The sequence below is a fragment of the Pinus tabuliformis genome, chromosome 3_2 (genome assembly GCF_031772625.1).
Source record: "Pinus tabuliformis cultivar Carrire ecotype Pingquan chromosome 3_2, CPIR1, whole genome shotgun sequence".
In the NCBI taxonomy this organism is placed as follows: Eukaryota; Viridiplantae; Streptophyta; class Pinopsida; order Pinales; family Pinaceae; genus Pinus; species Pinus tabuliformis.
In genome coordinates, this window is record NC_142302.1 from 626,687,895 (window position 1) to 626,701,422 (window position 13,528).

At 37.2% G+C, this 13,528-nt stretch overlaps 1 protein-coding gene across 1 annotated transcript in view; it reads right to left on the reverse strand.

Annotated features, from left to right (window-relative positions):
* Nucleotides 1–5,303: 5,303 nt before the first annotated feature.
* Nucleotides 5,304–13,528, reverse strand: part of LOC149182192 (ABC transporter A family member 2-like) — a 209,667-nt gene continuing 201,442 nt past the window's right edge. Inside the window, exon 16 of the mRNA XM_089418483.1 lies at nucleotides 5,304–5,891. Coding sequence (XP_089274609.1) covers nucleotides 5,733–5,891 — 159 coding nt within the window. The 3' untranslated portion in view covers nucleotides 5,304–5,732. The remainder of the gene's footprint in view (nucleotides 5,892–13,528) is intronic.

Below are 13,528 nucleotides of genomic sequence, written 5' to 3' on the forward strand. Positions count from 1 at the left end.
AATGCATGGAAAAATATTGTTGGAGTATTTTCTTCTAGCTCTAGATCTTGTGAAGCTTCCACTTATTGATCTTCTTCATCTTCACATTCCATGGAGAATAATTTATTCTCACTACATTTATGCCATTCACTATACTTGTTGTCACAGTTGTAACATAGTCTCTTTGCTCTTCTTTCATCCATTTGTTGAGGAGTCAATCTTGTCAGTTTAGGAAAGGAAGCATGATTTTCTCTATAGTGATTAGTGACCAATTTTCTAGTGGCCATATTTTTACTTTTAGTTTTCCTTTCCAGACTGAAATCATGCTCTAAACATTTAGGTTCAAAGAGGTGCACCTCATGTTGGATGTTTTCCTTTAAAGTACTCTAACAAATTATCCTTTGAACTACTCTTTACTTTGAGACTCGACTTTTGGAATTGTTGAATATACTCTGTAATAGGACTCCTTTGTCGAATATTTACCAATTAATTAAATATTGTGTTGCTCTTAATAATCCCACAATGTGCTATCAATCCCTCTGTAAAAATGGACCAAGACATAACATAATACTTTTTTCTTTCACAAATACATTGATACCATACATGTTGGTCTTGTTCAAAAAACGTGAATGCAATATTTACCTTTTGTAAGGATGTACCTTAGTGTAGATAGAAGTATTTCTCCATCTAATATATCCATGTTATAGGATCATTACCATAAATTTTCCTCATATTAATCTTTAGAATGTCGTAGTTCCTTAGTGCTTACTTGAAGACATGATGATGTGGATCTTGGATTGAAAATTCATGATTATAGTTCTGTGATTAAGAATTTTTTCTCTTCAATTTTGTTCGCATACTCCCCCATATGAGATTGATTATCAAAAAAATGTTTCTCCTTATGTTCACAATTTCCTTAGATCTACAAATCCCATTTATGAAGCCTCTCCAAGGGAAGATTTTCCATGGAAGTCATAGATTTTTGTATTTCTTCCTTATTTCCATTCATCTTCATTTTTAGTCCTTCCTTATTTTCATTCATCTTCATTTCTATTCATTCTATCTTATTTTCTATTCCTTCCTTATTTTCATTCATATTCTTTTCCATTTTTATTTTAAGCTTTTCTTGAGAACCTAAGAAATCCACCTTTTTCAACATATTACCATCCATTTCATTAACTTTCTTCTTTCATTGAGATAACCTAAATTCCAAGTATTCACTTTCTTCATGATTCAAGGATGAGCCTTTAGTTGATTTAATTGGTGTCGAAACTTTCTTAGAGACATGTTGGAAAATAATAATAACCCTCCTCTTTATTACAACAAAAAAGGGGATCTTCTAATGAACAATTAGGTCAATAGTAAGTTACATACCTTAATTTAGAGAATATCATAATGGTTGAAGATTTATTGACATATCTCTATGATTTGAGGCTTTTGGATATGAATTTTTTTCTACAGTACTTTGATATGTAGTAATTCCACAAATGTGAACTGAACCTGATATGCCAACTAAAAGTTATAGTAACTTTCCCAAAACTTGTTGATTCTTTTTTTGCCTCTTCCCACGAGAAAACTTGTATAGCATTCCACATGTCCAATTCTTGAAATATAATTCTAGAAACTGTAATTGATGCGATTCTATATGTCTCCTAAAACCACTACATATTTCACAGTCGAAAAATTTCGATACAAGAAGATATGGCCAAAAATATGGAGTTGACAAGTTTAAAATTTATTTCATGACAGTTCACAAACTCTAACTTCCATAGTGTATAACTCCCAAAGTATAGCGAGGCAAATTTTGAAAATGGAACCAAATATTCCCTAATATATCTCTTTAATATGTTCAAGTTTTCACTTGAAACCTTACAGAAAAAGTTATAGCAAAAACATCAAACTGACTTGTTTGAGACTGAGTTCTGGAGCACACTAAAACCCTCAATTTATTGGAACGATTGTTTGAAAATATAGCGAACCAATATCTAAAACTTGGTCCATATTTTCACCACGATTTCTCCTCATCATGGTTGAAGTTTCACAATCTAAAGCCTCAGAAAAAATTTATAGTGAAAATGTCGAACTGACTTGTTTGAGACAGAATTTAGGAACATTCAGAAAGCCTGACTTCCTTAGACCATATCTCTGAAATAGCGAACCAAGATATAAATCCTGAACCGTAGATTGATAGGGATGTCTTCTCAATCTCCTCTAGGTTTCACAGTCTAAAACCTCTTAGAAAAGAAGTTATAGAGAAAAATCCATGATGACCTGTTTGAAGCAGTAGAACCTTAGGATCGAGAACTCTTATACCAAATGTTATGATCATTGCAACTTAAAAATGATAATAAACCAATAATTATAGTCCACTTCGAGGGGAAATCTTATTATACAATAAATACAATGAACAAGACAATATTTGGTGATGTTAAGATTAGGTCTCCCTAGTATATACATGGGAGAAAAGGGATATAATTATAATAAAATGGGACCATGAGGGGTTCTAGCCTACATAACAATATAACAATAGAAATGTAATCACTCAATATCTGGGTCTTAATAAGGGGTTGTTGTGTTAACATGGAGATTATATATGGATTAACAATGCAACACAATGCAACTAGGGTCTTTTCGTGGGCACTAATAAATCCTTGGGTTGTGCATTAGGTTGTCCTATTTATAGGGAAATACTTAATTAAGAAAGAGTTTGACTCAAAGTTTGATTATTGAGTTATTATTGATCTTAGCATAGTGAGAAAGAAATCATCAATAACATCAATGAAAATTTGTATATTTTTGTTAAGTGTTTATGTCATTTATCATGGAGTTAGGGTATGCAATTCATCATTAACAGTGGACAATGAAATCTTGCAAACTATACATGGATGTGCATTTGAATATCATATTGGATGACTTATAATAAATTTGGATTCTAAAATAAATCTCACAACAAAAAATATTATTTATAAATTAGAATTTAAAAACTAATAAAATTTCAAAAAAATTGATAACAATAACAATTAACTTAAATTTTATAAAAAATCTAAAATAATTATATATTGTATTTTTATTTAATAAAAAAAATAATTATATACAAAAGACCTGGATTAAAATTATTCCAAAATATAATAAATATTATAAAAATATTAAATATGATATTATATAATTTCATTATATTCCATTTTAAATAAAAAACACATTAACTAAAATGAAAATAAAATTATTTAAACTTTATATTATAATAACTTTTATATATAATAAAATTTTAATATTATAATATATTTATAAAAATTATAAATATAAAACTAGTTAATTGATTATTTTTTATTCATTGTATAATGTATGGTAAACGATTATAATGTCTCCCTAAAATTTTATAATTCATTTTAATTTTAATAAAATATCTTAAAATTAATGATATACTTTTTTTAATATTTTCGTTTTCTTAAACATAATGTATTTGATACCCAATGTCATATTAATAAATATGAACACTTTAACATGTTTAATTCTTGTTATTTCTGAAATGTCCATACATGATGGACTTATACTTGTGACATATAATTTTATACACACATGCCTAAATACAACGTAATATTTCACTTTCTTAACCATAATGTAATGCCATGCCAACATATACCAACACTTTAACATGTTTGATTCTTGTTATGTCTGAAATCTCTATGCAATATGGACTTATACTTATGGCACAATTTTGTGTCACAAGGTCTAAATACACCTTCATATACCCTGGATCACTTTGGTACATATAGATTTTTCAATATTTTACAAATTACATATGGTTTAGCTACTTATATTTTTAGTTGAAGAAATTGAGCTTAAAATAACTCTGAAACCTACATAATCCTACATAGAATTAGCCCACAAGACTTGTGAAAACCTCTTAAACGACAGCCTCTAGACTGGTTTCACCGTATCATCACAAATCAAGTGCATAATACTTTTTATTGCATGCAAATGTGTCATGTGTACGACCAATCAGCGTTCAAGATCATTGCCGTTGTCCTCACTCTTGAGCTTATGAGTTACTTACAGGGTTTTAAAAACTCCGCCAAGCTATAATAAAATAAACGTACGGAATATAATGACAACCGAAAACCTTACGGTAATAAAGGCTGCATGTTGCGAAGCATTTGGGTAGTTCAGAAGGTTTTCAGTCCCCAGAAAAAGAATTATATTAGGCCCAATATGTACAATATTTACAACAGTCACATCAATCACATTTATAATCACATTTATTTCTCCAAGATACAGCTGCTCTATCGCGCAGCGCCACAATTGACGAGATTCGATCGCGGGCGGGGTGCGAGGAAGCCGACAACCCCCACCGCATGAGCCATGCCCTCGGGTGTTAGTACAATCATATTAATAGTAAATGTGATTAACATAAATTAATTATGTTATTAACAATTATAATTATATTAGGTAGGTGTAAAAAGATAAATATGTATTTATCTGATTTCGTTTGTAATTTGATAATTTACATGGTAATCTCATATTTATATTAGGTAAACATATAAAAGTAAACATAAATTTAGAGATACAAACTAGTTAATATTCCAATTCCATCTATTGATATAAAAAAGACCACTAAAATATGACAACATGTTTTATTTATAATCATAAAATAAAAATAAAAATTTAAATTAAGAAAAAACTAATCTATCAACTTTCAATTAAAAAACACCTATCAACTTAATAAACACTTCTTTTATATATATATATATATACACAATTTTATTTAAAATAACAACCCTCTCAAACACTTCCTATAAAGGAAAAGAAAAAAAGATACAACTAAATTTATAACAAAATAAATAAATAAAATTTTTAAACACATCCTATCTCTAACTCCATTAAGAAATTTTCTCAATTTAAATTAACAACCAAAATCACTTTTTATAAAAGAGAGGAGATACAATTAACAAGGAAGTATCACTTTATGCAAGTAACAACAAAATAAATGTGATGGATAACCCTATATATATATATATATAAATGTGATGGATAACCCTATATATATATATATACTTTCTCATAGCTCAACTTGGACTGTACTTCATTTTGAACCATTAATTTTTCATTAACAGAAATTACTTTAAATAAATAAATCATCACAGTAGTAACGAAAATCATGCTAATTAGCATCAACCTCATAGTGTTCGCACACCGAAGCTTTTCTAATTTTTTATGGCTCTTTCAGCTTGGATCAACAAGTGCTGATGTCAACATGCCATTGAAAACGAAATTTATAATGTTCACAATCACAAAGATTGCTATGATATCTAACTTAGCCTCAGACATTAAAAAAGTACAAAGCCTGTTTCATGTGTAGTTTGCGATCACAACTACTCATTACACTGTTTCACATATAAGAACTTCAGAATGAGTTACCTTAGCTCATGAGTTCTCTCCACAGACATGACAAAAATATCTGATAATACAATTAAAATAATGGACGCGCTCAAAGACGGCGATGATGCTGCAATTGTAGGGTATAGGCACAATCCCACTTCTATATTCATACCACGGGATTCTCTAATATATATTAACGTATTTCCTGTCTTTTATACATTTCAATGATCTAAAACAAATCAGGAAGTTACCTGCTCGAGGCTGAAATCCTATCTTCTTCAATATAACCAACCCTATAGGTGCTACGTTGCTGGAAGATTGTCTTCTAAAAGACCTGCTTGATCAGTTTCTACTAATTCGTGTCACGCGTTCTGTATTTACATGATTGGCACTGGCACTGGTATTTCATTAGAGTGGGCAGAAATACAAAGGGTTCCGGTGTCATCTTGGTCCCAGAGTACTTCCACCATCAACCCTCGAGGATTTGCTTCTGATTCTGTTCCAGGAATCTGTACAAACCTTGCTCCAGTTGGAACCTGACAGACAGAAACGAGTAATATAAAATTACTTTTAAGGCTAATGCACAGACAGGCATAAAATTTCCACACCGTCTCATAATGAAGACAGGATACAATAAGACTGCCCCCCACCCAGAGATTTTTCGAAGCCATAAGTTGCCTTGCAATACCAAAATACACATCTACTGCATCTATAGCATTCATGTGTGCAAGAAAATGGCGTTTTACAAGACTATGTAAGCCTAAGAACAGAAAAGAACTAGGCAAGTTGGTTTATATTTTTATGGGAAAAGCAACTATCAACAATTATTCTGCATGGAAAACGTTAAGAGTAGTTATCTCAGATTCATGCCCTTCTGGTAATTACAAAATTGAAGATTTGAGGTTAGCATAAAGCACTAACTCACTGGAAAATAACTCACATAAGTTCAATAAATTCACAGCTGTCGATGATTCATTGCACTTTTGTACTGCATTCTGTCAGTTTCAAATGGAGATTTCCGCAGATTTCTATTGGAGGATTCAATTAAACATGGCTTTGAGAAACTTTGAGTGATTCCTTTCCTTTCATCCTTTCTCAGGTTATCTCGAAGATAATTTTGGGCTACTGTCAGAAACTAGCAATTTGAATTTGTAAAATAGCGATTCTTCTTTTATATTTCAACATAATAGTCACTAGATGCTATCCATTATCAGTACAGTGACAACAGCTTCCAAAAATTTCCGAGGTGGCTCTTAAAATCCAAACCTAAGCTACTACGAGAAGTTATAAAAGCAACAATGAAAATTTCAAAAGAAGAACTTCAGGGCCAACAAAATTTTGGACAGATGCAGCTCCCCAATAGCCAACTCATTCAAGCATGTATTACTTTGTGGTAGCATTAATTATATATGTTTTAGGCTTTTAGCAAGTCATTGCATGCATGTTTCCAGCCTTTTATTGCATGTAGTTGCAAGTTATGTTCCTTTCGTATAAATTTGCAAAAAAATCATATTGACGGCTAGCAAAGAGTCGGTTGAAAGAAGACTGCATTCAGTCCCAAAATATTTAGTCTTATCATGAGTGTGGTTTGTTGCCATCTAATCTTTTGTATTTCTATGTTTGTTTTGTGAAATTGTAGCTGAACTTGCACAAAATGGATTTAGCTAGAAAACAATAAACAAAACTTGGAAAGAAGGAAGAAAATTGTGAGAAAGAATTAATGAATTCTTTTCACTCACAGAAATAAATAATGGAATACAAATTATATACGATAAATTCTGCATCGCTGAACTAATGTACCATAGTAGTGAATCTAGAGAGATATGGATATGTATTCAAGGAAACTGACACCTAGCCCTAGTTAATTGGCCATGCAATAATTAGTGAACTCTCCCATGCAAGTGAAGATAAGTAAAACTCATAAATGAACTTGTGGAATGCCCTATTGGTGATAATAACAAGGTTTTCATGCATGAATCCACTCCACTAGTCCATGTGTCTTGATGTGTTTTGTTCATTGCCACTGCACTGGATCTCTACAAAATTTAGTGTGCTTTGATTGTCGCACCAAATGACAGTCGAGTGATGAAATAGGATACCGAGCTTAGTTAAGAATTTCTACAGCCAAATGACCAGAATGGAAATGTTGACTGCACCTTTGTATTCAGCCTCTGCTGATGACAAAGCAATCATGGATTTCTTTTTCTGGACCAACAAATGGGGCCATATCCCAAACTGAGAACATATCCTGAAGTGGAATTGCGATCAAGTTTATCGCTAGACCAATCTGAATCAGTGTGGCCAATAAGATCCAAAGTAAACCCTACTGCATAATGAATCCCATAGCTGATGGTTCCCTGTATATATCTAAGTATGTGCTTGGCATATTTCCAATGCAAGTCATGGCTCCTGCATGTATATGGAAATTAAGTCTATTGCATATGAGAGATATATATGTGAGTGAGATAGAGGAGACTCCTCACAAGCTGTCTATACACGGTGCATCAAGCAATGGTGTATCCTTGCCATCCTTAAGGTGTACCCCCAATAAGAAAGGTGTAGTTTTTGGCTTGTAGTCAGTCATGTGAATGTGAACCAAGAGATCTCTTACACAGTCGTACTAAGCAATTTTGATCTATGAATCATCCTAGTTGATTTCTATTCCAAGGAAGAAGTGTAACAAACCGATATTTGTCATCCAAAGCAGTTTTGATTGTAATAATGGTTGAGGTTGAACTACCTATGATTAGTAGATCATAGAGCACTATGATCAACAGAAAGTCAAATGTTCTGAGCATATAAATATTTGGATCATATTTACATAAAAAGAAATGTTGAAAGAGTAAATAGGAATCCATTTTAGCACACCATTCTCTAGGTGCCTTCTTGACGCCACAGAGACATTTTAAGTCATCAAACTAAAAATGTCTTGTTTACATACCGTTGCGGCTATTCCATGTAAATTTCTTTGTGATCACCATGAAGAGATGCATGCTTCACATCCATGTGGTGAACCTTTTACCTTCTTGTTACTGCAATTGCAAGAGCTAACCAAATAGAGTCCATTTTGGCCACTAGAGCAAAAGTTTTATCATAATCCATCCCATGAAGCTACTAAAATCCTCTGGCCACAAACCATGCTTTATATTTGCTCACAAGTCCATTGGATACTTTATTTGTCTTGTAAAACCACTTGCAACTGACAAGCTTATGATCCAGAGAAAGTGGAACCAAGTCCCAAGTTTAGTTCTTAATGAGGGAGTTGTACTCCTCGTCCATAGCAGCAACCCACAAAGAATTCCCTATAGCTTCTGCATAAGTCTGAGGGTCAGGTGCTATAACATGTAGCAATCCATGGGCACAACTGGTTTTGTAGCTACGAGTGTATGAGGTGCTTCTTCAAATTGAGAAATCGTTGCAGGATAACCCTATCACCCAACAGATCACTCATGAGGTTCCACTCCTATGTCAAAATTGGTCAGAAATCTAAAGCTTCACATGCATGTCCATGATCTTCTAAATTAACTTTGAAACTCAGATCTGAAATTTGATCTGAATGACAAGATGCATCATCTCTTAGATCTACTATAGGAGGAAGCTCAAAAGTTTTTTCATGTTGTTCCTTAGGTGCATGCAGGGGACTTTCTCCAAAGAAGACACTCCTCTCACTGAAGAGATTTTTTGTTGAATGATCTAGCAATCTGTATCCCTTTACACCATATGGATATCCAACAAATATGCACTCTTTGCTTTAAGGCTCCAAATCCCTCCTCTTTTCTACACAAATGCAGGCCCATGTGCAAGATTTGAAAATGTGAAAATGTGTGACTTTCGGTTGCATGCCACTCCATGCTTCAAAACGTTTTTTTCATGTGACAAATTTGTGAGGAGATCTATTTTATATGTATAAAGCAAATTTGATTGCTTCATCTCACAATTTGGAAGGAAGGAAGCTTGCATGCAACATGCAACTAACCATCTCTTTCAAGGATTTGTTCTTCCTCTCAACTACCCTATTTTGTTGGGGTGTAAGGAACTATGTTCTACAACTGTATTCCTGTTTCATCACAAAGATGTCGGACATCCTTGTTGACTTACTCCCCCCTAATATCTGTATAGAGGATCTTGATCATCTTTCTAGACTGTTTCTCTCCATGCACTTTGAAAATGTTCAGATGCTCAAACAATTCAAATTTGAGTTTTGAGAAACTACACCCATGTGTTGTTGATTTGGGGTAGTATCGGATGTGCTCTAGCCACGAAACTTGGTGGAAAGGCTAAGGCACATGAGATCTCTAATACTTAGAAAGGGTTTGGGCAGATTCTAAACAGTTCAGGAGATATTAAAATAATTATTATTTTAATGGAGTCTCTAAGTCTAAACTTAGGGAAATTAAAATATTAATATGGATTAATATAAAATTGTGTTAGAATAGTCCAAAAGACATGGATCAAGCAAGATCTAATCTTAGTTGTTGATTAGGGACTTAATCTCAGCCGTTGATATGTCAACGAGAAAAGTATAAGAGGGGGCTTGAGGGTCACTTGGAGAACACACCAGATGATCAGTCATTCTATTCTCTAGAGCGGGGTTTGCTAAGAGAGATAGAATCAGTGATCGGAGTTGCAACTGAGGGGCAGTGAGTACAGAGAGACAGAGATAGTGTCGAGAGATCAACGCAGGAGCCAAAGAGAGTGACGCAGTAGCAGCCAGGGCTCACGCAGAGGCAGCCAGGAACTGTGCAGTGCTTCAGAGAGGCCAAGGTTGCTGACGCAGAGGGCCAAAAGGCTGACGCAGGGCCAACACTGGGCAGAGAGAGGCTGACGCTAGGGTTTCTGGGGCAGATTGGAGCTGAGGAACTGCCAGAGGGTTTATCCGGGGTTTCAACCGGGACATTTGTCTCAGACTGAGAGGTACTACTTCCAAGGGAATTCTCTGTTGGGTAAGCTGGATTTGGCACCCAGATTATACTTTGAAATTGCTTAATAAGAAAACCATTAGATAGCTGCACTAGTTTTCCCGCATTGGGTTTTTTCCAGGGACATTAGTCCAAAAATAACGATGTCATTTTGTGTGCTTGTTTCTGTTTCCTTCAGTTGATGATCTGTAATATGTTGAGCATGCACTAGTGTTTATTTTCAGTATTTACATTGTAAATAACTTGTTAAGTAACAGAACAAGTAGGTAGGAATAAATCAGTAAAGTGCATGGAGGGTTTCTATCTGGTAGACTTAGAAACTTCAACATGGTACCGGAGAGTGGTTGCAGATCAGAAGAAAATTGAGGACATCAGCCGAGTGGAGCAATAGTAGCAGAAAACAGTTGTCCCGAGTGACAAAAGTTGTTTCTAGCAGAGCAACGACAAGGGAAGGGTGATGCAGTGCCTGCATCATCAAGGGTGAGCGAGGAAGAGGCAGTGCAGAGGCTAAGGGAGGCAAAGGAAGACTCACGCAGAGCCACGCAAAAGCTAGGAGGGCTGACGCAGTTGGCTGAGGAGGTCGGGTTGCTGGTGTCGGGATTGCGCAGAGCCCAGGAGCTCTCACCTTCAGGTTGTTGAGGTTTAGGAGGTTGTGGGAAAGTTTCAGAGTGGAGCTGGTGAGGTACTGTAGTCAAAACAGTACCTGACAGCGCAAGGCCAAGAGGAGGGAGTTGCTACCAAGGGTTTCTAGCCAATAAATCCGGATCAATGGTGTGGTTTCAAAGACGATCAAAGTAGGGGGCATCTCGACATCAGCAAAAGGATTTCCAGGAGGTAAATCGAGACTCAGAGGGAGTCAAATCGAGAATTTCTAGGAGGGAAGTAGAAGAGCATCATGGCACTACACGGAGTAAGAGACCAAGACAGACTGGACAGAGCATCAAACTTTGCAGTCTGGAAGGCCAGAATCTTATTCGTACTTGACAGAAATCGTGTCAAGCACTTTGCCTTAAAGACGATAGCTATCCCAGTCAACCCAGCTTAGAACGACAAGTACAAGGAGGCAATGGCGAGGGCCAAGAGCATCATCCTTGACAGGGTCAAGGACCATGTAGTACCACACATTGTCGAGAAGGAAAAGGCAAATGAGATGTGGGAGGCCCTAAAGAAATTGTACCAACATACTTCTGTGTAGAGAAGGATGTTACTAGAAAATCAGTTGAGGTCATATCAGATGAAGAAGGGAGAACCGATTGACACCTTCCTCGGAGGACTGAATGAGATCCGAGATCAGTTGACTTCCATAGAAGCCTTGCCGGATCAGGAATTTATGGCGAGGACAACCCTGAATGCACTCTCAAAAGACTGGGAGGTATTTGTCCAAAGTATATTGGGCAGAGGGACACTTCCACCTTGGGATGAGATGTGGGCAGCTCTTCGCCAAGAAGAGATCAGACGACAGACAAAGGCGGGAAGCAACAGTAAGGGGATCAGAGTCAAAAAGGAAGAGGAGGAAGATGTTGCCCTAGCATCTGAGGGAAAGCAAGAAAAGCGGAAGAAGAAGGATCTCTCCAAGATCAAGTGCTTCCATTGTGGGGAGCTGGGTCATTATGCAACCCAGTGTCCAAGGAAGAAGAGTAAGGGAGAATCTTCTGAGACTAAGGGACTAAGGCAGCACCAGCAAGGGCAGAGAAGGAAGTGGAGAAAGACGATGACTGTGCCATGAGTGCACACACACCACTTGAGCGGAAGTGGGGAGACATCGAGCTGTAGTCAGGCAGACTATAGGCGATGAGGGGCAGGATCCTCGAGGTACCTAGCCTCTTGGATTAGACCTTGCTACAGGAGCCCCAAAGAGGAGTAGCAGGACTGGCTAATGTGGGTAGAGATGGATGTGGATGGAGCAGCAGAGAGAGCTACAGTGCAAGAGTCCCGAGACAACGCGAGGCTAGCAGGTTGCAGCAGTGCGAGAGGCACGGAAGTGTTGCACCAGTGCAGGACGACATAGAGAGGGGCGCAATGGTGCGAGATGCAGGGATTTGTTGCAGCAACGCAGAGGTCAGAGAGGGAGCACTTGTCAGCGGCAGAGGGAGCTTCAACATCAGGAGGGTCTCTAGCCCAACAGAGAGGTCAGAGTTGGGAGATTAGTTACTTACTTCTCAGTAATTGAGTTGCAATGCAGCAGTGGGCAGCACGATGCAGCATGATGAGAGGAATTGCAATGCGGATGCAGTGTTGGGAGAAAGGACCAGCAACAACATGGATGTAGAGGGAGCTATCGTACAGATGCAGCAGTGGCAGTGGCAGAACCATGGGCAACAGTACAGGATACAGCAGTGCAGAGGATGTTGGGTAGCAGGCCTAGCTTCATCACAGGGACCAGTGCCAGATGATCAGGGTGATGCTCGGTTAGGAGTATTACTAGAGCACAGTCCTCGCTAAGATGGAGTGTTGATTTGGGGTAGCATCGGATGTGCTCTATCCATGAAACTTGGTGGAAACTCTAAGGCACATGAGATCTCCAATACCCAGAAAGGGTTTGGGTAGATTCTAAACAGTTCAGGAGATATTAAAATAATTAATATTTTTAATGGAGTTCGTAAGTCTAAACTTAGGGAAATTAAAATATTAATGTGGATTAATATAAAATTGTGTTAGAATGGTCCAAAAGACATGAATCACGCCAGATCTAATCTTAGCCGTTGATTAGGGACTTAATCTCGGTCATTGATATGTCAACAAGAAAAGTATAAGAGGGGGCTTGAGGGTCACTTGGAGAACACAACAGATGATCAGTCATTCTATTCTCTAGAGCAGGGTTTGCTAAGAGAGATAGAATCAGTGATCGGAGTTGCAGCTGAGGGGCAGTGAGTACAGAGAGATAGAGAGGCAGAGATAGTGCCGGGAGATCAGCGCACGAGCCAGAGAGAGTGACGCAGAGGCAGCCAGGGCTCACGCAGGCCACGCAGAGGCAGCCAGGAGCTGCGTAGTGCTTCAGAGAGGCCAACGTTGCTGACGCAAAGGGCCAGAGGGCTGACACGGGGCCTCTTGAGGCCGACGCAGACCCATTCAGGGTTACGCAAGGCCAGCACTGGGCATAGAGAGGCTGATGCAATCCAGAGAGAGGCTGACACTGGGGTTTCTGGGGCAGATTGGAGCTGAGGAACTGCCGGAGGGTTTATCCGGGTTTTCAGCCAGGACATTTGTCTCAAACTGAGAGGTACTACTGCCAAGGGAATTCTCTATTGGGTAAG